The sequence below is a fragment of the Scardinius erythrophthalmus genome, assembly GCF_964197995.2.
Source record: "Scardinius erythrophthalmus genome assembly, chromosome: 3".
Lineage (NCBI taxonomy): Eukaryota > Metazoa > Chordata > Actinopteri > Cypriniformes > Leuciscidae > Scardinius > Scardinius erythrophthalmus.
The window spans coordinates 38236226-38257522 of NC_138223.1; the positions used below are offsets into that span (position 1 = coordinate 38236226).

Sequence of the window (21297 nt, forward strand, 5' to 3'; positions counted from 1 at the left end):
AGCCACACGCGCTGCAACTTACCAACCCGCTCTTCGCCCAAAACCACCACCGGCTGTTCGACATAACAACGTAACTTACCACTGCTCGGTTCCCACGCCGTATCGGCTCAAATGCATATATTAATACATGCTAACTTACATGGTGTTGTTGACAAGAGACATGAATATGATGGCAGACATCGCGAACAATGTTTCCATGTGCAGTTTGTTAACATAACGTTAACGTTAGACGTCGTCTTTTTGTCTGGTACTAATAAACTCCACTAAAGTTAGCTAAACACTAAGTTAGTGTTAGCTAGTTCATGCTTACAGCTGTTAGCTAATAATGACTGTACCTAACGTTAGTTGTTCGCGGTCAAAACTCCGTGGTGTAGACAGTTTGACGTCGTGATATTAATACATTCAGCCAGGTTTATTAAAGCCAACCAACCCCGTGACGTCACACTTTAGAATACTGCACACAATGGCAGCGCCCTGGCAGCAAAACATATAACGGTTTTTCTTTTTTTTCTTTTATATGTTTACATTTGTCATGTTTCTTATATAATTGTTGATTACAGTGGAAATCCATCTTGTAAATCATGTAAACTTGATTGACTGCTTCATTTCCCCTTTAAAGTTGGATATTTAAGTATATCCAACTTTATCAGCAAGCAAAGTATAGTAGCATTATCATAGGGCTACATATATACACCATATTGTATACAGCATTTCTCAGTGGCTTGATTGCTAATATTGTCACAAAATGTAAACTATATCATCGCCCAGCTCTAATCTGATAAATGTGACTGTAAGGAATGAAGATATTAAGATATTATAAGCATCAACAAACATCATGATTTTCTGTAAAGCTGCTCTGAAACAATGTGCATTGTGAAAAGCACTATAAAAATCATTTTGACTTGATTTACTCGATAATGCCATGTAACTGTAGTTTGACTTCGCCAAGGATGCATACACATTAATCAGACAGTAATCACAATGTTGTATGACATAGACATTATTTCATCGTAAATTATGCATTTAAAAAAAAGAAAAATCACAGACCCTCCCCTACAGAAGTATATGCACAAGCTATAAACACAGCTTTACATTAAAACCCCTGAGGAGCAAAGCAAATCCACTTTCAGACCACCATTTCTAATTAGTTTAGCAAAAAGCAGGCAAGAATAACTAAAATTATTCAGGCCTTCTGGAGGAGAGCACTGGGGTGAGAGATTGAGGGTCCAGCTCTCTTCCTGTTAACCTAATTATCCAGACAAAAAGCTGCTTCAGAGCCAACGATCGCACAAAGAGAAACAAATTTCAAAGTGAGCAGCAAAAGGGCAGCGCGTACATCAGCGTTCAACAAAAAAAAAAAGACCAGATAAGCGCACACACACGCACACACAACGCTGGCCTATCATCCATCCTGCTGAGATCGAGTGGTGCACAGTGGATTGAGGGATCTCTTTTATCTCACACCCCCGACTAAATCTCCGCTCTACACCTGTGGGGGATGGGGAAGAGAGGATGGGGAAGAGACAGGGAGAGAAAGTGGCCGGATAAACTTGAGGTTGCAAAAAACAGCCTCTAATGACTCATGAACTGAATGGCCTAACAATAAGCTCCTCTTGAGCCTGCACTTAAAACAGAGGCTTTCAAACGCTCCATTATCCTCATCTAAACAAGGCTGGAAGCACCATGAACACAGAGGCACGTTCACATGGACATTACTTTCAGATTAAAAGCCATTTTTTTATTCAATTTTCATTTTTATTGGAATATTAATGTGCAAACGGGCGGCTGGCCACACAAGAGTTTTCGTTCGATTGAATTTCATTCATTCATACGCATGCAAATGCGGGAGACCAGAAACGCAAGTTTTGCATTTCTCTGTGTTCCAATGGTCAAGTTTGGTGACTGAGCTGTGAATTCGTATCAGGTGAAGATGTAAGACCGATATGACCGATAGACAGAATTACAACGTTAACTGCATGTGTGTAGTGTTGCTGGAAAGTAGGTTGTATATTTTTACATTTTGGGATTATTATAGGTTAGGCTATATGTTGAATTCAAAGTCTAGTGTGAACTACGGTATGGCATAAAATTTGCTTTGTTAACTGGTAATAAGGTAAACGCTTTTAGCTTGAATGGACATTTTGAACAGTAGTCTAATCAACCCATTCATTTTCATTCATCTGAAACATCTTGTTCATAAGACTCTTATAAATGCCACTTCGTTTAAAGTTCTTGAAATAATAGTTATTAAAATAAACAACTTCTCACTCACTATCTGATATTACTCAGAATTACCTTGATTTCTTTATATGCAAATATACTTTTTTTGACAATATATATGGCACAGATATGCCAGTTTTCTCAGTTAGATTTCTAGAAACAAGCTTAATATAATTATGACAACCAGGTTAATGTTTTTATACTTATATAAAATCAGAATATGACCAAATTTGGATTATTATTGGAATATTATTATGCACTCAAACAGCCAATTATAGAAACACCTCCTCAAAATTCAGATGAACTGATATTTCAATCAACATTGGTTAAAATGTGTACGCTTGGACACCTTAATCTTTAACAATGTGGGAAGACCATATCTTAAGAACTGCTCTTACATCAGTCTGAGGTCACATTTTTGAGGCATTACTCAGGGCGGCAGGTTTTCCACTTCAGTCCTGCGATCAAGGAGTGCCTCTATGAACCAGGACATGACCAGGTTTACGACCATATTGTCCCAGGACGGAAAGGCTCCAGCTGGATTTCTCATAAGATCTCATAAACCAGTCCAATCATCTGACAGTGTTTACATACCACACATGATAGTGGCTTTAAGACAAAGCACCCAAATCCACGGCCAGCCAGCACTACAGGATCTGAGCCTTAATCACCTTCCTTCAGACATAATCACAGGATAATAACTTGTGTTTCTCCTGGCCAGCATGGACTCACGTGTGTATTGACTGCATTGGAGAAGAGATGGATGGATATCCATGTGTAGGGATGAGACCTGCAGTCATGTGTGGACATGAGCTGTATCTTCATTATTCAGCAACACCAGCACATTGACTAAACTCTAAGTCACAACATCCTACATATAACACACATCACCTCAGCACTCTTACGGTCCGAGTACCCCACTATATCCATGGGTTTTACCACAAAAATCCTCAGTTTTCGAGCTGCTGTCACACCAGCAGCCGTTAGCCGGAGTGCTAACTAAACCAGTAACGTAAATCAGAGCTGAGCTTTAGCTGCAATCTCTGCGCGGAGAGGGAGCATTCATAGGCCTATTTCTATGAATAAACGACTAGGGGAGAGTAGTTTTAGTGTTACTGAGCTGAAATAACCGTTGAAGTGATCAAAGCCTCTCGCGAGCGACTAAATTCGCACGAAAGCGCGCGCTGAAATGCTGTGGATTGCTCGCTCGCGCAGCGGACACAGTCACTGTCAAAAAAGGACAATCGGCCTGACACACACAAACACTCTCTTACCTCATCATTCAGTTCCCATTATATCTCCAACACTCTGTGAGGGAATAAACTACAGGAGCATGGGATGACAGGCGGCGGGCTCTTCTTTCCTAATTTAAAACGAGCGAGATCAATTCCAGGCTTATTTCGCTGCTCCTTCTGGCTCCTCGTTTGCTCCGCACAGCTTCGCCAGTAGTGAAGTAAAAAGGGGGAAAAATGAAACCTTGAGGACGTCATTCAGGCATCCGTGTGCGTGCGTATATTGACGACAGGGGGCGCACTGTGGCCCAAACGAATTCACTCACCAAGAACATTAGAGGAAATCTGTTGTGTTCTATCTTAAATGTATTTGTTTAATGTATTTACAGCCATTTATTATATCTTTTTATTACATGGCTTGGTTGAATTCCAATGTAGAATGCGGTGTGTTATTTCTTGATAACAGACCGCTGCGAAGTATAACACACCGTTGCCATGAGTGTTCCTATGGACGCGGAACGGACTATTTTCTTTAGCGGAAGCAATACAATCGTTTTTAAATCAATAAACTCCGTTTTAAATCATTATTTGGTGTCAAATTATTTATTTATTTTGTAGGTAGCCATGTAATAAGCGGGATAATGTATAGCGAGGCGGTTGTTATAGCGAATAACAACCCCTTCAGGCTGTTTCAAGACCTTTAGAGCCAGTTCAGCCTGTCGGGGTTGTTATTCGTTATAACAACCGCCTCGCTATACATTATCCCTTACTTAATCTACAAATATTACATTTATACATTTCAATATACGATATATGTAATTAGTGGGAAGAAAATGGGAAAGTCCGACTCGTTTCCATTTACACATTTATTTATTTTTTTTCTAATATACGGTGTGTGCACTGCTCTTTCTATCAGTTAACGTTAGTTGTCGGTTTGTTACGAATCGGTCCGAAACTCGACTCGGGAACCGCCTCGTGAACGAATAGTTCAGATAGATTTGCGAATCGATTCAACAGATTCATTTATAAATGACGATTCGTGGACGTTTTTTATTACATTATTTATTGATTTAAAAAGAAACTGCTGCATTGATTTTATTTAGAGTAACGTTACGTTGGTCTCTATGTTGTAGAATTTCTGAGGACATTTATTTAGTTCAAATATGCGGTTATCTAACATAATCCCTCATACATCGGATCCGTTTGCGTTTCCTTTCTCTGTGTTTATACTTCTACTCCATTACGTCACGTGTGACGAGTCACGTGAAGGAAATGAACAAAACACTACCGCAGTCAACTGCATGTTAGTAGCTTCTATAATACTCTTAACTGCAAAAATATTACCGTATATAGCGTAACATAAGCAGACATTATATCACCAATTTTTATGCTTTAAAACGACACGCGAGACATAAAGGGTTATGCAAAGGAAAAGAAGCAGCTAGTAAGCAAGAGTAAGGTATTCTGCATAAATTGGATTTTATCATATTTAACTTGCACAGTTCAAGTGCAAAAGAGATTGCACATGCAATAAATGTGATGAATTTCTGTCGAGATCGTTCTGTATTACATACTATTACAATAATATGTTTATTACAGCATTTCAATCAGCTTGTTGTTATTGCTTGTGTTATTCTTATTCTATTATTTTTATTGATTGTGTTATTATTATTCCAGAACTGCTAGAATTGCCATGAAGGGACTTTACTGCAAACCAGGTGGAGACCAGGGTGATGTGAAGTTTGTCTTACAGGAGACGGTGAGAGTGCCTGAAAATGCATGGATTTACATATCCAAAGTGTCCTAAACAAATCTGTTATAATGCATATTTGAAATTATCTGACGTCCTTTGCTTTTTTTTCATAGAATGCACCCACTAACATTGGCAGCCATCAGGTCAAAGTTCAAGTAAAAATCTGTGCACTTAGTCCAGTTGATTTTAAGGTAATATGATTTTTCACCATGTCTACTAGATCTTGAACGATGTTTAGTGATTTAATGTGATTGACCTGCAGAACAGCGTATGGAGGCCCAAACTTCAAAATGTTTACAACACATGATGGACATTTCATAGACTACATTTTATTTTTATGAATATTTGCATCCATCTCTTAATCTGTTTTCCAGCTGTACGAGGACCTCAGGCTTGAGAGCGAGCTTGTCCCAGTTGGAAGGGAGATCACTGGGGTTGTTCTACAAGGTTTGCATGACTTCTTGTGTATTTGACGCCATTACCTTTTACTGCTGATTACTAACCAAATAAGCTTGACTGATAAATCGAATGCGATGCATATCCTTTTCCAGTTGGACCCAAAGTGACGTTTTTCCAGCCAGATGATGAGGTTGTTGGTAAGAACTTTATTAGCCTCTGTTTTTTATTAGAGTCTGCTCTATATGTATATAATCAAATGAACATTTGCATGTCTTCTCAGGAATTCTCCCTCTGGATGCCGAGCTGTCTGGCCTTTGTTCCGTAGTGCTTATTGATGAATATGATTTAGGTATTGTTGTTCGCATTACACTCCTACCTAGTTCCTTAAAGATACACTGCTTTTCTAACAATGCACTTTTTATTTCCATATGCTAACAGTTCAGAAGCCTGAGAAAGTGAGCTGGTTTGAAGCAGCAGCGGTCATTAAAGACGGTCTCAGGGCCTACACTGCTCTCCATACTCTGGCTCGGATGGCTGCGGGACAGACTGTGCTAGTGCTGGATGGCGCTGGTGTAGGTATCTGTGCAGAGGTCACCATCCTGATGATTCTTATTAGTTTTAGTATAAGTTTGGGGTCCGTTAAGTTTCTTATACTCACCAAGGCTGCATTTATTTGATTGAAAAAATACAATAAAAACAGTTATATTGTGACATTATTACCATTTAAAATAACTATTTTCTATTGTAAAATATTTTAAAATAATAATTTATTCCTGTGATGTCAAAGCTACATTTTCAGCATCATTACTCAAGTCTTAAGTGTCACATGATCCTTCAGAAATCATTCTACACTGAACAAAATTATAAACGCAACACTTTTGTTTTTGCCCCCATTTTTCAAAGATCTAAGACTTTTTCTATGTACACAAAAGGCCCATTTCTCTCAAATATTGTTCACAAATCTGTGTTAGTGAGCACTTCTCCTTTGCCGAGATAATCCATCCACCTCACAGGTGTGGCATATCAAGATGCTGATTAGACAGCATGATTATTGCACAGGTGGGCATATAATATGCTGATTTGCTGCTTAAGAAACATTTCTTACTATTATCAATGTTGAAAACACTTGTGCTGTCCCAAAGAACAGCATTTATTTAAAATAGAAACTTTTGTAACGCAATAACCCACGGTTTCACAGACAAGGTTTAAGCTAGTCCCAGACTAAATTGCATGTTTGAGCTGTTTTAACAGAAAGTAACTTGCACTAACATATCTTAAAATATGTCAGTTCCATTGTTTTGTCTCAAGATGCACACCAGTAATGTTTTTTTCCTTAGTTTATAAATGTCCTATTTAAACTAGGCCTAATCCTGGCCTAATCTAAGCCCTGTCTGTGAACTGGTCCTAAATACTTTTACTGTCACTTTTGAATAATTGAATGTGTCCTTACTTAATAAAAGTATACATTTATTTAAAATATCTTACTGACCCCAAACTTTTGAATGATACTGTATCAATGTTGAAACGAGTACATTTTGTCATATATTGATTTTAAAAAAAAAATGTTGTTATCATTTAGTGGTCTTCTCATATCAGAATTAGCACATCAGATCTATAACCATTGTTTGGCGCCCTGCATTCGATGTCTAAAATCATTATCGTACTTCCTGTGTTGTGTGCATGCAGCCCTTTGGAGTTCTGGCCATTCAGCTCGCCCACTATCACGGTGTAAAAGTCTTGGCTACAGCTTTGTCTCCGGACGACCAGAAGTTTTTGGAAGAGCTCCGACCGAGTGTGGGTGGGTACTGAAGTGTGCGTTGTGGAGAGGAATGACAGCCAAGATATTTTCTCAATGAAGTGTCAGTTTAGGAGGGAGTCCAAGCTTGGTTTGACTTACCGCTTCACTGGAAGTTTTGATTCTTGAAAAACTTGGCATGAGTTGTTCTGAAATAAACACCAGGCAAACTGAAATGTCAGGCTGGGGAGTGAAATGGGGCAAATCTTTTTTTAATCTCTAGTTGTTATCTCTTGTAAAGTTATCTGTTCTCTTGTACTTACAGTGTTATATGTGTTCTCATTTCATGAGCATATGAAAACCATCATCATTTTTTGTAAAAGCGAGTCTCAAATCTACCAAAGTCTAATCAAATGTAGAAATCTCTAAGTTTTGATTGTTGCAGAGGGCATGTTCTCATATTTCAAAGATGTGCTGTAATGCTGGCAGTTCAAAGATTCAAACCTCTTCCTTTCTTCTTTGTTCCTCTGAAAATCAACAGATTTCATTTGTCCTAGATTTTTCTTTCTTTAAACTCACTCACATTGATTGTCAAACCTTTTCTGAAAGTTATCTTCTCACTTCAACCTTGAGCATTTCTTTGCCTTTCTTCACCATGTGACTTTCTTCATATTGTTTCTTCCTGCTGTTTGCACTTGCTCAAGGTGTGCAGGAATCACTTTTGGGTAAGTTGCGTATGGCAGAAATATCTTCTATAGGTATATAATGTATCTATTCTCACTAACATATTCTTTGATTGACACCATGTGCAAGTATTTTAAGTGCTTCGTTGATATTAATTAAATGATTTTTTTTTTAGCATCAGTACTGAAATGTATATCTCTTCCTTCAGCTCGAGTGATCAGAGTGTGGGACTCAAAGGAGAACTTGGTGGACTCGTGCCTTGAAGAAACTGGAGGTCTAGGAGTGGACATCATCATCGATTCAGGAGGTTTACGGCTACTTTATATGAGATTTCTAACCATTTTAACGTAGTCTTCTCATATCTGGTTTTAATTAATTATATAAATTTAGCATATATTATTGCAGCATTCCTTTGGTAAAAAAAAAATACAGTAAAAACAGTAATATTGTGAAATATTTTTAAATTGTAAAATAACCGTTTTCTATTTATATATTTTGAAATGTAATTTATTCCTCTGACGGTTTTTTGCTCCAGTCTTTAGTGTCACATGATCCTTCAGAAATTATTTTAATATGCTGTTTTGGTGCTCAAGAAACATTTATTGTTATTATTATTTATTATTAGGTTGAAAACAGTTGTGCTTGATATTTTTGTGGAAACTGATGCACTTTACAGAATACTTTGATTGATAGAAAGTTCAAAAGAACAGCATTTATTTGAAATAGAAATCTTTTGTAACAATGTAAAAGTGACCTTCAAACCTTGGAGTGGTAGTGTACATTTACATTTTCAATGTCATGTTAATTTTCACATAGTTCAGTTTCAATTAGCAGTGTATGATTTTGAGCCTTTCTTGAACAGTGAGACTCTATGAGGAGGAGGCAGAAACTCAGAGTCATCGCCCACATAAACACGACCTCCTTACCCTTCTTTCAGTTGGAGGTCATTGGGTCACCACAGAACAAAACTTACAGGTTAGTAGCTCCCTGTTCTCTTCAATACACTTTAACATTCAGCATTTTATACATCAAATATTGATTGACTCGCAGCAGGTTTAGATACACCTAACAAAATCATTATTATCCTCTTTTCCAAGCTGGATCCTCCTGACAGCCACATTCTCTTCCTGAAAGCAGCGTCTCTCTCGTTCCTTAATGACGAGGTGTGGACAACATCCCGTGCCAAGCAGGGCCGATATCTTCGTATCTTTTACAACAAACTTAATTAATATGTAACTGAACACTGCCTCTTGATTGGCCCAGTTATGTCACAAAGCATTCAGGCCTCTGCTTTGTTTATCAGCATTGAAAAGTCAAATACTCTATGGCCGCATTTACACTGCAGGTCTTGATGCCCAATTCCGATTCGTTGACTATATCCGATTTTTTCTTTGAAGATCAGCTTACATCATCTTTTAAAAGATACCCATATCCGATGTCTGCATTTACACTATTCATACACTTGGTGAAACAACCCACGGTAGATGTACTGACCCGGTAGAGCTTAGGCTGAAAAGGAAGTAATAATGGTGCGATTTGCAATGGATGCATGAAAAGATAATACAAGCTTTTGTTTTCAATGACGTACAACTCGCACTGATGGGAATATCCGATCTGTTATGGGATTATTTTTTTGCCTTTAATATTGAACGTAACTTTTCAAGAAATGATTGAAAATATAAATTGAAACTGAATAAAATGTCTTTGAAAGCGGGAAAAAATAAATCGCGGACAAAATTTTTGACTTTATTTTAATATACTGCATGTGTTAACTGTTTTCAATGCTGACGTCTTCACTTCCAGGTCAAGAATCTGTCAATCAAAAACTCAGTAGCCAGTGAGAACACAGCATGTTCAAATGAGCAAACAAATGTGTCAGAATGGCGAACCAAAACTCAGGGAGCATAAACGAAAACTTCAGAAGCTTAAATGAAAACTCTGGAAGCCTATTTGTAAGTACAGATCAGCGAAAGAAGAGAAAACAGTTAGCAAAACATGCAACATGCAGTGTATTAAAAAAACAGTCCAAAATTTAGCCTGCGATTAATTTTTTTCCGGTTTCAAAGACAATGTCCATCGTTCGTTTCTTGAAAAGTTCCGTTAAATTTTAAAGGCACAAATGTAATCCCATAATCTGTCCGCTTTCATGGTAGAACAAAATCCCCATTTCCGATTAATATCAGATTTATATGACTGAGGCCTAAAATCGATCTGAGAATATCATAATCCATGTGCTTTTTTCCTTACACGTTCGTGGGTCATATCCGATCTGTGCCACATGGGAGGGAAAAATTGGTATTGGGTCACTTGAACCATGTAATGTAAATGCAGCCTATGTTTGAGAGATCCAGCTCAATCTATATTGTAGTTTATGTATTTAGCAAATGCTTTTATCCAAAGTTACTTGTGTGTATTTTCTTTTGTAAATTATTTGCCATGAAGTCTTAATATAGACTCTGGCTCTGATAGGCAGATCTTTATTCTTTAGACAAACCACTTATGTTTTACTCTCAAGTGGAATAAAGAAAAGAGATCTGACTAGATCGTATCAGAATTTTTTTTTAAATCGCTATATGTTGCAATGAGGTCATTGGGTTCCTCAGTGTGCATATGGCTTGTCCATGCCAATGTGATATATTTGAGACCTGAGGGTTTTCTCCCAATGTCCTCAGGCTACTGGAACAGTCTTTTCAACAACACACAGGGCACATGGTTTCCAGTCTTTAATTGGGTTATTCGCCTTTAGTCTGCTCTCTCTCAGATATCTTGAAAGATGTGATGGATAAACTAAGCACAGGCACTTTCAGGTGAGAATGAGGAATAAACAAGTGTGTGAAAGGAGCAAAAGGTTGCGTGAATGAGAGTCTGTACAGAAGGAGAAATTATGAACTTAAAACTGAATGTATGTGGACTGTGTCTGTAATGCAGAGAGGAAAAGTGTGAAATCATCTTTGTCATTGTGAATGGTGTTGAATTTGACTGTTGTCTCTGCGCAGGCCGCAGTTGGAGCAACCTGTGCCTTTATATGAAGCCACAGTCTCCATGGAGATGGTGCAGAGAAAGCAAACAAGGAAGAGAATAGTTGTTAAGCTTTGAAAAGGACTGAAAATATGTTTTCCATAATTCTGTAAATTATAGTCGTTGTTGTGTTCAGTTGCACTTTTAATTGTAAACACATTAAAATACTTTAAATGGAAATCAAGCTCCTTTTTTTCTAAAACAATAGTAGCATCACAAAGCAAAACATATGTATAAAAAAATACATATAATAAACATTTGAAATTGGTATTTCGTGAAATATTTTGGCTAGGAACTTTGCCCTAGTTATGACAGACTTTAGATGCGATTCTCCCCTTCTCAAGCATTCCCAATGGATTATTAACGCCACCATGTGATCCCATTTCTCTTGCCCATTAATATGGGCAGCTTTGTGTGGAAAAGGACAGATAACGCTGACCTAGAATCCGGCATCATTGTTCAGAGGTATGCATTTGATTATCAGTGGTCTTCTATCAAAAACTCATGCAGCTCATTTACTTTCAATAGAAGATTGGTATTTGTTAAGATCTCATTGTCCTAAATGTCCTGTCCACCATTATTATCAAAATTGTCACGCAGGAAAAAGTTCACCTAAAAAGTTCTAAGTTACTAATATGTTCACGCAGATCATTTCCATGCAGTGAAAGTGAGCATTGTACTTTTCGGACAAAATTAAGATAACTACAACGGTAGAAAAGAGCAGCGTGAACATTCTTAAAAATGTTTCCTTTCGAGTTCCACAGAAAAAAAAGGAATACATTCAGATTTGAGTGTTTAGTTTTTGGGTGACCTATTCTTTTAAAGGGATACTCCACTCTAAAATGAAAATTCTGTCATCATTTACTCACCCTCATGTTGTTTCAAACCTGTATGAATTTCTTTCTTCTGCTGAACAGAAAGGAAGATATTTAGAAGAATGTCAGTAACCAGACACTTTTTGGTACCATTGACTTCCATAGTATATTTTTTTCCTACTATGGAAGTCAATGGTACCAAAAAGTGTCTGGTTACTGACATTCTTCTAAATATCTTCCTTTCTGTTCAGCAGAAGAAAGAAATTCATACAGATTTGAAACAACATGAGGGTGAGTATATGATGACAGAATTTTCATTTTAGAGTGGAGTATCCCTTTAAGTGTTTTGGACTCCATATTTCCCGTAGCATTGGAGGTGATTGGGTTAAGGGCTGTAGGACAAGGGTTAACCGGATCTGTTGGTTCTGTACTCAGTCTTGGCTTGCGTTTAAAATCTTGGCAGTGACAGCATGAGGAATGCCCTAATGTTACCACAGTGACTATTGTCTCAGGAGGTTTTGAAGAACCACTTGTGTGTGTTCCAGAATCCTTTGCTCCTCTAGTCTCAGGCTCTCCACCACACACAGTTGTTCAAGGCGAGACAGGTTTGCACCGTGTTTGAGCTGCGATAGCTGTTAAAAAATGGAAAGACTTGGGCTGTAAGTGGTTTCATATCTTTAATTAGACACAGGCAGCATTAAGAATGAATAGATTATAATTAGACTCACCCTCTCTAGTGCTTTGACATTGCCATCAGTGAGGTTATTGCAAAGCTTTAGGGCAGACTGAATGCACCACTCTTCCCTATCCTGGCTCACTGCTGCCCCCAAGAGGACACTCTTCCAAATACTACTGCAGTCAACAGCATTAAGTCAGTTTTGAATGTATTCAAATAATTGTCATGAAATAAAATGTACGCAAGTAAAAGCAATAACAGTGACAAGACTGTGGCATGTATTTTGCATTATCACACAGTCAAATTTCCACTCATACAAATAATGTGTTAAGGATGATAACTTCTCACTATTGCTCAGGTGTCAAGGACAGCAGTCTCAGTGCAGTCATCAGTCGCCAGGAAGGGCCATCCATCCCAAATGTCAAGTTTCTGAAGAGTGAGAACACATGGAAACTGAATTTGCTGTTCTATACAGTTGTACTGTAAGAACTGGCCACTGTCATGATGAAGACACAATGGCACAACAGAATTTATTAGAACTGCTAAATGTCCCCAAGGTCATGAATTTAAGTCAGAGTTCGAAATTAACACTCTTCAAGAACTGCAACATTACACAGTTATACATCAAACTGTAAGAACAATAATGTGGCCTTTTTATGCTGTATTCCTTGCAAGCTATTGGCAAAGGTTAGTTGTCACGACAAGCAAGAAAGGTTGACACTAAACACGATAAATATCGAACCTCCGGTGAATCACCCGTTATAAAAACAACAGAACAGAGCATCTGCTAGCAAAAAGAGAACATGACAGCTCGAAATAAAATGAGAATCATCAACATTAGCTTGGCTTTTCAGAGATGGTGAGAACTGAGGGAATTTAATTGTTGTAAAAGCGACGAGATGCCATTTTTATTACTCAATGGGTGAGTAAGGTATTTTATTGAACAAATAAATTGCCATATGTAACTCTCTAATAGAGTTAAAGCATTATATTTGTGAAGGGTCATTTCATTATGGGTGTTGTAGCGCTGTGCTGGAATTTATTTTCAAGGGAGTACCGTGTCTATTAAAGTGTATAGCAACAGTAATGTTTTCAGCTAGTCAGCTTTTGAGATCCTTTCCATCTAAACTAGTTATATCGCTTAAGCCTAGTAGTAACCGAAGCACAACCAAAACAATGTTGTTCTGCAAAATGCATGAAGATGTGTTTTTAACTGCTAGAAGACTAAATGTTACATGTGAAGCGGACCTTTAAAAAAAGGTGTGCTTAATAGTTTTGTGGAAACCATGATACCCAAAAATGTCACATATGATTGTTATTGATATAATATATCTGTTACTTACGTTAAAAAATCATTGTCCTTCAGGTAGAGTAGTTTTTGTGTTAGCTGTTTGTCTCCTTGATTTAGACACAACTTTAGAGTTCCTACAATAACAACAAATAGTGATTGATACAGGTTCAGAAAATGTAATATTTCAGTACGCATTTTGCTTACCTAAATCAACATATACTACGCTGTGGGGGGTTCCAGGAGCAACAAAGCCATATTCCAAAAGCAGTCTGTGATTATCATGAGGACCGTAATTGATGAATGCTTGCTGGAACTTCTTACAGCCTTGGACACTTTTAACCTCGTAGCAACAAGTGTCTTTGTTGAAGCCAGCTTCAACCTGCACACCAGGGAAACTTAATAATTCTCCTTACTTATAGCCATGCAACTTTACTGTTTTGTAAGAAATTGCTTTACCATTCAAAAGATTGGGTTCAGTAAGATTTAAAAAAAGTAAATGATACAGCATTAAATTGATCAGAAGTGACAGTAAAGACATTTATAAAGTTACAAAAGATTTTTTTATTTCAAATAAATGCTGTTTTTTAAAAACTGACAAGTTATCAAAGCATCCTGAAAGAAATATTGCACAACTGTTTTCGACATTGATAATAATAAGAAATGTTTCTTGAGCATCAAATCGGCATATCAGAATGATTTCTGAAGGATCATGTGACACTGAAGACTGGAGTAATCAGGAATAAATTACATTTTACAATATATTCACATAGAAAAAAAGTAATTTTGCAATTAAAAGTATCAGCCTTGCAGCCTTGGTGAGCATAAGAGACCTATTTCAAAAACATAAAATCTTACTGACCCCAAACTTTTGTATTTCTGTTAGATGCTCTTACTTGGACATTAGGACAGTGGTTCAGCAGGTCAAGGTACGGTGCAAGTGCATAGACATCTTTCTCCCTGGAGAGATAGTTGCTCCGATCATGCTCCATGTACACCGTACGCGTGTTAACGCTACACCAAGCCCACCGCATTGCATCCTGGGTAAACAACTCCTCTGTGGGCTGGTTGAAGAGTGGCTGGAGGGAGTTGAAAAACATCAGGGAAGAGCAGCAGAGTTCCTGAAACTGTTCTTTCTGCTCTGTAGCTTTTTTCTGGAGACTCCAAGGCAAAAGGCCAATGATGTCATCAGACAAGTACACAGGGCACGTGTAGGTCTTTGGGAGGATATTAATGTAGGGACTCCACTCAGATGCATCTCCACGATGCCTCTCAGCAATGAGGAAACAACAAAGAGCCAGAAGAGGAGATATGGGAGGATGCCATCTACAGTTAGAAAGAGAAAATATTTGGGTGCACAGAAAATCTTGCATTAGTTCTCCTTAAAAAGCATTTTTTAAATGTAATTAATAATATATATATATATATATATATATATATATATATATATATATTATACACTCACCTAAAGGATTATTAGGAACACCATACTAATACTGTGTTTGACCCCCTTTCGCCTTCAGAACTGCCTTAATTCTACGTGGCATTGATTCAACAAGGTGCTGAAAGCATTCTTTAGAAATGTTGGCCCATATTGATAGGATAGCATCTTGCAGTTGATGGAGATTTGTGGGATGCACATCCAGGGCACGAAGCTCCCGTTCCACCACATCCCAAAGATGCTCTATTGGGTTGAGATCTGGTGACAGTGGGGGCCATTTTAGTACAGTGAACTCATTGTCATGTTCAAGAAACCAATTTGAAATGATTCGAGCTTTGTGACATGGTGCATTATCCTGCTGGAAGTAGCCATCAGAGGATAAGTACATGGTGGTCATAAAGGGATGGACATGGTCAGAAACAATGCTCAGGTAGGCCGTGGCATTTAAACGATGCCCAATTGGCACTAAGGGGCCTAAAGTGTGCCAAGAAAACATCCCCACACCATTACACCACCACCACCAGCCTGCACAGTGGTAACAAGGCATGATGGGTCCATGTTCTCATTCTGTTTACGTCAAATTCTGACTCTACCATCTGAATGTCTCAACAGAAATCGAGACTCATCAGATCAGGCAACATTTTTCCAGTCTTCAACTGTCCAATTTTGGTGAGCTCGTGCAAATTGTAGCTTCTTTTCTTCTTTGTAGTGGAGATGACGAGTGGTACCCGGTGGGGTCTTCTGCTGTTGTAGGCCATCCGCCTCAAGGTTGTGCGTGTCGTGGCTTCACAAATGCTTTGCTGCATACCTCGGTTGTAACGAGTGGTTATTTCAGTCAAAGTTGCTCTTCTATCAGCTTGAATCAGTCGGCCCATTCTCCTCTGACCTCTAGCATCAACAAGGCATTTTCGCCCACAGGACTGCCGCATACTGGATGTTTTTCCCTTTTCACACCATTCTTTGTAAACCCTAGAAATGGTTGTGCGTGAAAATCCCAGTAACTGAGCAGATTGTGAAATACTCAGACCAGCCCGTCTGGCACCAACAACCATGCCACGCTCAAACTTGCTTAAATCACCTTTCTTTCCCATTCTGACATTCAGTTTGGAGTTCAGGAGATTGTCTTGACCAGGACCACACCCCTAAATGCATTGAAGCAACTGCCATGTGATTGGTTGATTAGATAATTGCATTAATGAGAAATTGAACAGGTGTTCCTAATAATCCTTTAGGTGAGTGTATATTATATATATATATATATATATATATATATATATATATATATATATATATATATATATATATATATATATATATACATATATATATATATATATATAGTTTTGGGGTGAAAAAAATGATCAGTCCAAAAATACCTTTGTATATAGTCGCCCATGTAACTCTTCAGAACTGTGCTGGATGTCAGTAAGCATTTCTCAGGTAAGGAAATCACCATGTCTTTGGCCTGAAAAGGTGACAAATATATTTTCATTGTGGTTTCAGACATCTGAATCCAATCAATAACATTTCTTGTTATTATCGATATCGTTTTTACTGCTTAAAATTTTTTGGGAACCGCAAAACATTTTTCTTTCCAGATTCTTTGATGAATATATTCATTTATTTCAAACAGAAATCTTTTGTAACATTATAAATGTCTTTAATGTCACTTTTGAGCAATTAAACGCATTCCTGCTGAATAAATATATTTGTTTATTTTCTTTTTTAACTGTGCTTACCCGAAACCTTTGAATGGCAGTATTTCATGGTTTCAAAAAAATGTGAAGAAGTACAACTGTTTTCAACACTGATAAAAATAATAAATGGTTATTGAGCACCATATTAGCATATTAGATGGGTATTTTAAACTATATAATATAACTATAGGTATTTTAATAATACATAATAATTTCAATAATATTTTTTGTTAAAATAAATGCATCCTTGTTGAGCATAAGTATTTATTTATTTTTTACTTTTGACCTGCAGTATATAAAAGTACCTTGATAGTCTGAGTTGCCATAAGCCCTCTTCCAGTGTCTGAGGAAAAAATATATAAGTTAGCATAATCACTACATAAGTGTGAAAACTATATCTACAGCGGTTACTTGCCATGGAAGTTGACAGGGATGAGAGACTGTGAAGTGAATCCTCTTTCTTTCAGCCATCTCCTCAAAAGAACAAACTGTGCTTCGTGAGTCAGAGTAACTAGGACCAAAATACATATAACAAATGTATTCAAGAATTATACACACTGACTGTACTACAAAGTTACAATATATCAGCGTAGAAACAGAATACCTTTGGAGACATGAGACTCGTGTTTTTTCCGTCTTTTTTTCCTCGCTCTTCTCCCAGTACGGCACCCAGATTTATTCATCTTAAAGTTTCCACATAACAGCGCTACATGAAGCTTGTATCGGGTGTAATGTCATTCTAAACCTCAGTTAGAAACAAAACACTCATCCACATGGTCAAAAACACAGCCGGATCACGTGATTAGTTCTTCGTTACGTCATTGTCTTAGTTTGAACCAATCGGAGTATGTATAAAAAATAATTTTAAATATTGACGTTTAAAAAAAATTCAAAGCGCCCATAATCATCGCTCTGTCGACAAGTAAAACTTGATGCACATGAAATAATTATCAAACCGCGATGCTTATGAAAGCGTATTCCTCCGCGCATGCGCAGTAAGCAGCGACAAAACAGGCAAAAACAAAACTGGACGGACTAGAACAGGTACATGTTTTGTTGTAACCATGTATACGTTTTCTAAATGCATTCAAGTGCGTTATTTTATTAATTAGGCTGTTGTTTCTGTTATGCCACATGATATGCAGTTATTTTAAGTTTATTTTCCATTGCAGGCACATTACAGCAATGAGCAACAGCAAAGTAGCTCTGGTCACTGGTGCAAATAAAGGCATCGGGTTCGCAATCGTGCGGGCAATGTGCAAACAGTACGCCGGGGACGTGTACCTGACAGCCCGGGATGCTGGTCTAGGAAACGCAGCGGTGGACAGTCTGAAGAAGGAGGGGCTGACTCCTCTTTTCCATCAGCTGGACATCAATGATCCAAACAGCATCCGCACCGCACGGGACTTCTTCAGAGAGAAGTACGGGGGCCTGGACGTGCTCGTCAACAACGCTGGGATCGCCTTCAAAAGTAACTAAAGACATTTGTTAAGAGTACCTGGAAAACCTTACTTGAGTAAAACTACAGATAAGTTACAAGTCACCAATTCCAATACGACTTGAGTAAAAGTCTTAGGGCTGGTTTCACAGACAGGGTTTAGATTAAACCAGGATTAGACTTTAGTTCAATTAAAACATTTAAGTAGCTTTTATAAACGTGCCTTAGAAAAAAAACATTACTGGTGTGCATCTTGAGACAAAACAATGGCACTGACATATTTCAGTGCAAGTTGCTTTCAGTTAAAACAGCTCAAACATGCATTTAGTCTGGGACTAGACTTAAACCAAGGGCTCAAAAAGGGCACAAGTAAACCAATATCCTTGAAAAAGGTGCTTCAATATAACAGTTAAATAAAATAAAATAGTCAAAGCCTTATCACTGGCTGCAGCCACATCCTCATCTCATATATAAAACACCTGCGATTCACAGTGGTCAGCTAAAGCACTAACATTCATGTAATGTCGCCTTCTTGATGAGTTTGGGTGAGTACTGGGCAAAATGCACAAGATATAGTACACTCAATGCCATGTAGATGGCGATATGGCTTTTTTGTAGTAGAAATAAACTGCTGAAAAAGTTAGGCGTCATGCAAATTGTAAGGAATAATTGCATTACTTATCACAAATGTATTGGAGTAAAGAGTACATGTAATTATTCAAAAATGAAGTCAAGTAGAGAGAAAAGTTGCTATTATCTTTGTCGCACAAAAGTCACCAAGTTTTATACCATTCCGATGAAGAAAAAATTCTAAATGTAAAATGTCTTAGTCTAAAATGACACCAGAGGGTTAACATTTTGTCATAATTTTGTGTTATGTGCAAAGAAAACAATGTTTGATTTCTTCATGGCAGTGGCGGACACAACTCCTTTTGGGATCCAAGCAGACGTGACACTTAAGACCAATTTCTTTGCTACTAGAGATATGTGCAATGAGTTCCTGCCCATTATTAAGCCAGGAGGTAAGTCATGTATCAGTTATGCCTTGCAGAACCTGCTTGTCTGGTGGTTTTTCTCTTCTCCTCTCTTCCCTCAAATGCTTTTATTTGCTTCTAGGTCGGCTAGTGAATGTCTCCAGCGGAATGGGCTCGGTGGCTTTAAGCCGATGCAGTCCAGAACTCCAGGCCCGTTTCCGAAGCGATGACATCACAGAGGAAGAACTGGTTGGGCTGATGGAGCGATTCGTTCGTGACGCTCAGGAAGGGGTTCATTCAGAAAAAGGCTGGCCCAGCACTGCGTATGGGGTTTCCAAAACCGGCCTCACCACCCTGACTAGAATCCTAGCCCGAAATCTGATGAAAGAGAGGCCTGGAGATGAGATCCTATGCAATGCCTGCTGTCCAGGATGGGTCAGGACTGACATGGCTGGACCAAATGCGACCAAATCTCCAGATGAGGGCGCCATCACTCCAGTGTACTTGGCATTGCTGCCTGCAGGGGCCAAAGAGCCTCATGGGCAGTTTGTTTCAGAGAAGAAAGTGCAGCCCTGGTGAGAGCAAGAAAGAGAGAACAGGTTGTGTTTGTTTGTGTTGAAAAGATGGAGTCAAGTTCAGACACATTCAGACTAACCTCAAACAGTCTAGTTCTAGAAAGTTTTCGACTGAACTAAGACTTCAGGTACTCAAAAAATACACAAAGTTACTATGTGCATTGTGTAATTTCGTATTATTGTAAGTAAAACACAAAAAGCTTTAACATTTGATCAAAGCTCTACTGAATAGACAAAAATAATGCCCAAAAACATTTAAAGAACAATTTTGTTAAAATGCAATGCTTGGCTGCAAACACATGGAAATGCATCATCATCTGCAACCTGCAGTCTTGTTAAAATGAACAGACCAAAATGTTGTGCTCAAAGATCCATATTGCAGGATTTATGTGGTCTTAAGTTTAAGATCAATAGTTTAGAATATCAGCTTGTGTATGTTAAATATTTAATGATGCAAAATGCAAATACAATGTCGACTACATCAATTAATCCTAAATTAAAAATTAATTTTACTCAGTGGATTGTAACTTGTCATCTTTTATGTTAAAACTGATGAATGTTGTACAATTTCATGAATCGGGAAAACTTACAAAAATACATAAAATTCCATTATCTTTCTCATCCAGTTGTATTGCTTTCTCTTAAAAGCCATGGAAAAAAAGTACTGGTTTGGAAGAGAATATCCAGAGGTGGACAAAGTACACAACAAAGTAAAGATTTTTACATAAGTAAAAGTACAGAAGTACTCATTTTTAAAAGTACTTAAGTATCAGAAGTAAAAAGTAAATGTAAATGCATTGTTTTATTATTGTTGCATTGTTGTATGTAATACAGTACCTTATGCCTCTGAATCTATGCCTGCCTACCTATCCTCATATCGATATCACATTTATTTCTAGAGCACAGTTCCAGTAGTGGGATTGAATGTGAGATTGAATAAGAGCACTCAATAACGTCCACAATGGTTTCGGACACCAAAATGGCTGTTCCCTCAAATAGTGCCCTATTTAAAGTTTTTTGGCTTTAAGTATGAATATGTTAGCCTTACTGTTATCTATAAGCTAGTGTGCTCCAAAACAACGACGCAATTTGCATTTAGAAGACCAAACCCAACAATGAAAATGAAAATCGGGTTGATGTCAGAATCCAACGTCATATTGACGTTAATGTCCAACGTTGGACAGACGTTGTATTGTGGTTGAAAATGAAAATAGGGTTGACGTCAGAAACCAACACCAGTCGGGTTCTGACGTCAACCCGACTTTCATTTCCAACCAAAATGCAACCCCTGCACCTAAAATCATCCCCTGACAGACAACTTTCTACTCAAGGACCTTGACAGAAATGTAGTG

The 21297-nt window shown here is 37.9% G+C and overlaps 4 protein-coding genes across 16 annotated transcripts in view; 2 read left to right on the forward strand and 2 right to left on the reverse strand.

Annotated features, from left to right (window-relative positions):
- itsn1 (intersectin 1 (SH3 domain protein)) overlaps positions 1–3684 on the reverse strand; it is a 44981-nt gene extending 41297 nt beyond the window's left edge. For all 3 annotated transcript variants that reach the window (XM_081360290.1, XM_081360289.1, XM_081360288.1), the window contains exon 1: positions 3495–3684. The gene's annotated coding sequence lies outside the window, so the exon portion shown is untranslated. The remainder of the gene's footprint in view (positions 1–3494) is intronic.
- A 681-nt stretch (positions 3685–4365) lies between these two features.
- Positions 4366–11309, forward strand: cryzl1 (crystallin, zeta (quinone reductase)-like 1). Of its 7 annotated transcripts, none has more exons than XM_081360563.1 (14): positions 4663–4911; positions 5130–5211; positions 5319–5396; positions 5580–5652; positions 5757–5801; positions 5885–5953; positions 6043–6176; positions 7291–7402; positions 8044–8064; positions 8232–8330; positions 8886–8998; positions 9121–9226; positions 10785–10830; positions 11020–11248. In XM_081360563.1, the coding sequence occupies exons 2-14, from the start codon at positions 5146–5148 to the stop codon at positions 11117–11119; spliced, it is 1062 nt and encodes a 353-aa protein (XP_081216689.1). In that variant the 5' UTR covers positions 4663–4911; positions 5130–5145; the 3' UTR covers positions 11120–11248. The 7 variants fall into 7 exon arrangements, with proteins under 7 accessions (XP_081216688.1, XP_081216689.1, XP_081216692.1 ...); XM_081360564.1 differs by having other exon boundaries at positions 4775–4906; XM_081360565.1 differs by having other exon boundaries at positions 4777–4896.
- Positions 11168–17781, reverse strand: setd4 (SET domain containing 4). 5 transcript variants are annotated; one of them, XR_014029797.1, is made up of 11 exons: positions 17563–17778; positions 17374–17469; positions 17264–17301; positions 16638–16726; positions 14717–15146; positions 14028–14202; positions 13876–13957; positions 12881–12961; positions 12585–12705; positions 12209–12488; positions 11170–11871 (listed from the first exon to the last, which is right to left on the reverse strand). XR_014029797.1 is itself a non-coding variant. In XM_081360559.1 (10 exons), the coding sequence occupies exons 1-10, from the start codon at positions 17639–17641 to the stop codon at positions 12357–12359; spliced, it is 1326 nt and encodes a 441-aa protein (XP_081216685.1). In that variant the 5' UTR covers positions 17642–17781; the 3' UTR covers positions 11168–12356. The 5 variants fall into 5 exon arrangements, 3 of the variants coding, with proteins under 3 accessions (XP_081216685.1, XP_081216686.1, XP_081216687.1); XR_014029798.1 differs by having other exon boundaries at positions 12585–12708; positions 17563–17754; XM_081360559.1 differs by having other exon boundaries at positions 11168–12488; positions 12585–12708; positions 17563–17781.
- On the forward strand, positions 17736–20794 carry cbr1 (carbonyl reductase 1). Its single transcript, XM_081360569.1, has 4 exons — positions 17736–18002; positions 18131–18429; positions 19311–19418; positions 19513–20794. Exons 2-4 carry the CDS (start codon positions 18144–18146, stop codon positions 19947–19949), a joined length of 831 nt encoding a protein of 276 aa, XP_081216695.1. The 5' UTR covers positions 17736–18002; positions 18131–18143; the 3' UTR covers positions 19950–20794.
- Positions 20795–21297: the final 503 nt, after the last annotated feature.

Coding starts and splice junctions, on each gene's coding strand:
- cryzl1 (XM_081360562.1), top strand. CDS start 4,616: ATGCGGTTATCTAACATAATCCCTCATACATCGGATCCGTTTGCGTTT. Junction 5,954..6,042: donor TATTGATGAATATGATTTAG/GTATTGTTGTTC, acceptor ATATGCTAACAG/TTCAGAAGCCTGAGAAAGTG. Junction 6,177..7,290: donor TAGTGCTGGATGGCGCTGGT/GTAGGTATCTGT, acceptor GTGTGCATGCAG/CCCTTTGGAGTTCTGGCCAT.
- setd4 (XM_081360559.1), bottom strand. CDS start 17,641: ATGAATAAATCTGGGTGCCGTACTGGGAGAAGAGCGAGGAAAAAAAGA. Junction 16,727..17,263: donor TGGCAACTCAGACTATCAAG/GTACTTTTATAT, acceptor TCACCTTTTCAG/GCCAAAGACATGGTGATTTC. Junction 14,203..14,716: donor ACCACTGTCCTAATGTCCAA/GTAAGAGCATCT, acceptor CCTGGTGTGCAG/GTTGAAGCTGGCTTCAACAA.
- cbr1 (XM_081360569.1), top strand. CDS start 18,144: ATGAGCAACAGCAAAGTAGCTCTGGTCACTGGTGCAAATAAAGGCATC. Junction 18,430..19,310: donor CGCTGGGATCGCCTTCAAAA/GTAACTAAAGAC, acceptor TCTTCATGGCAG/TGGCGGACACAACTCCTTTT. Junction 19,419..19,512: donor GCCCATTATTAAGCCAGGAG/GTAAGTCATGTA, acceptor ATTTGCTTCTAG/GTCGGCTAGTGAATGTCTCC.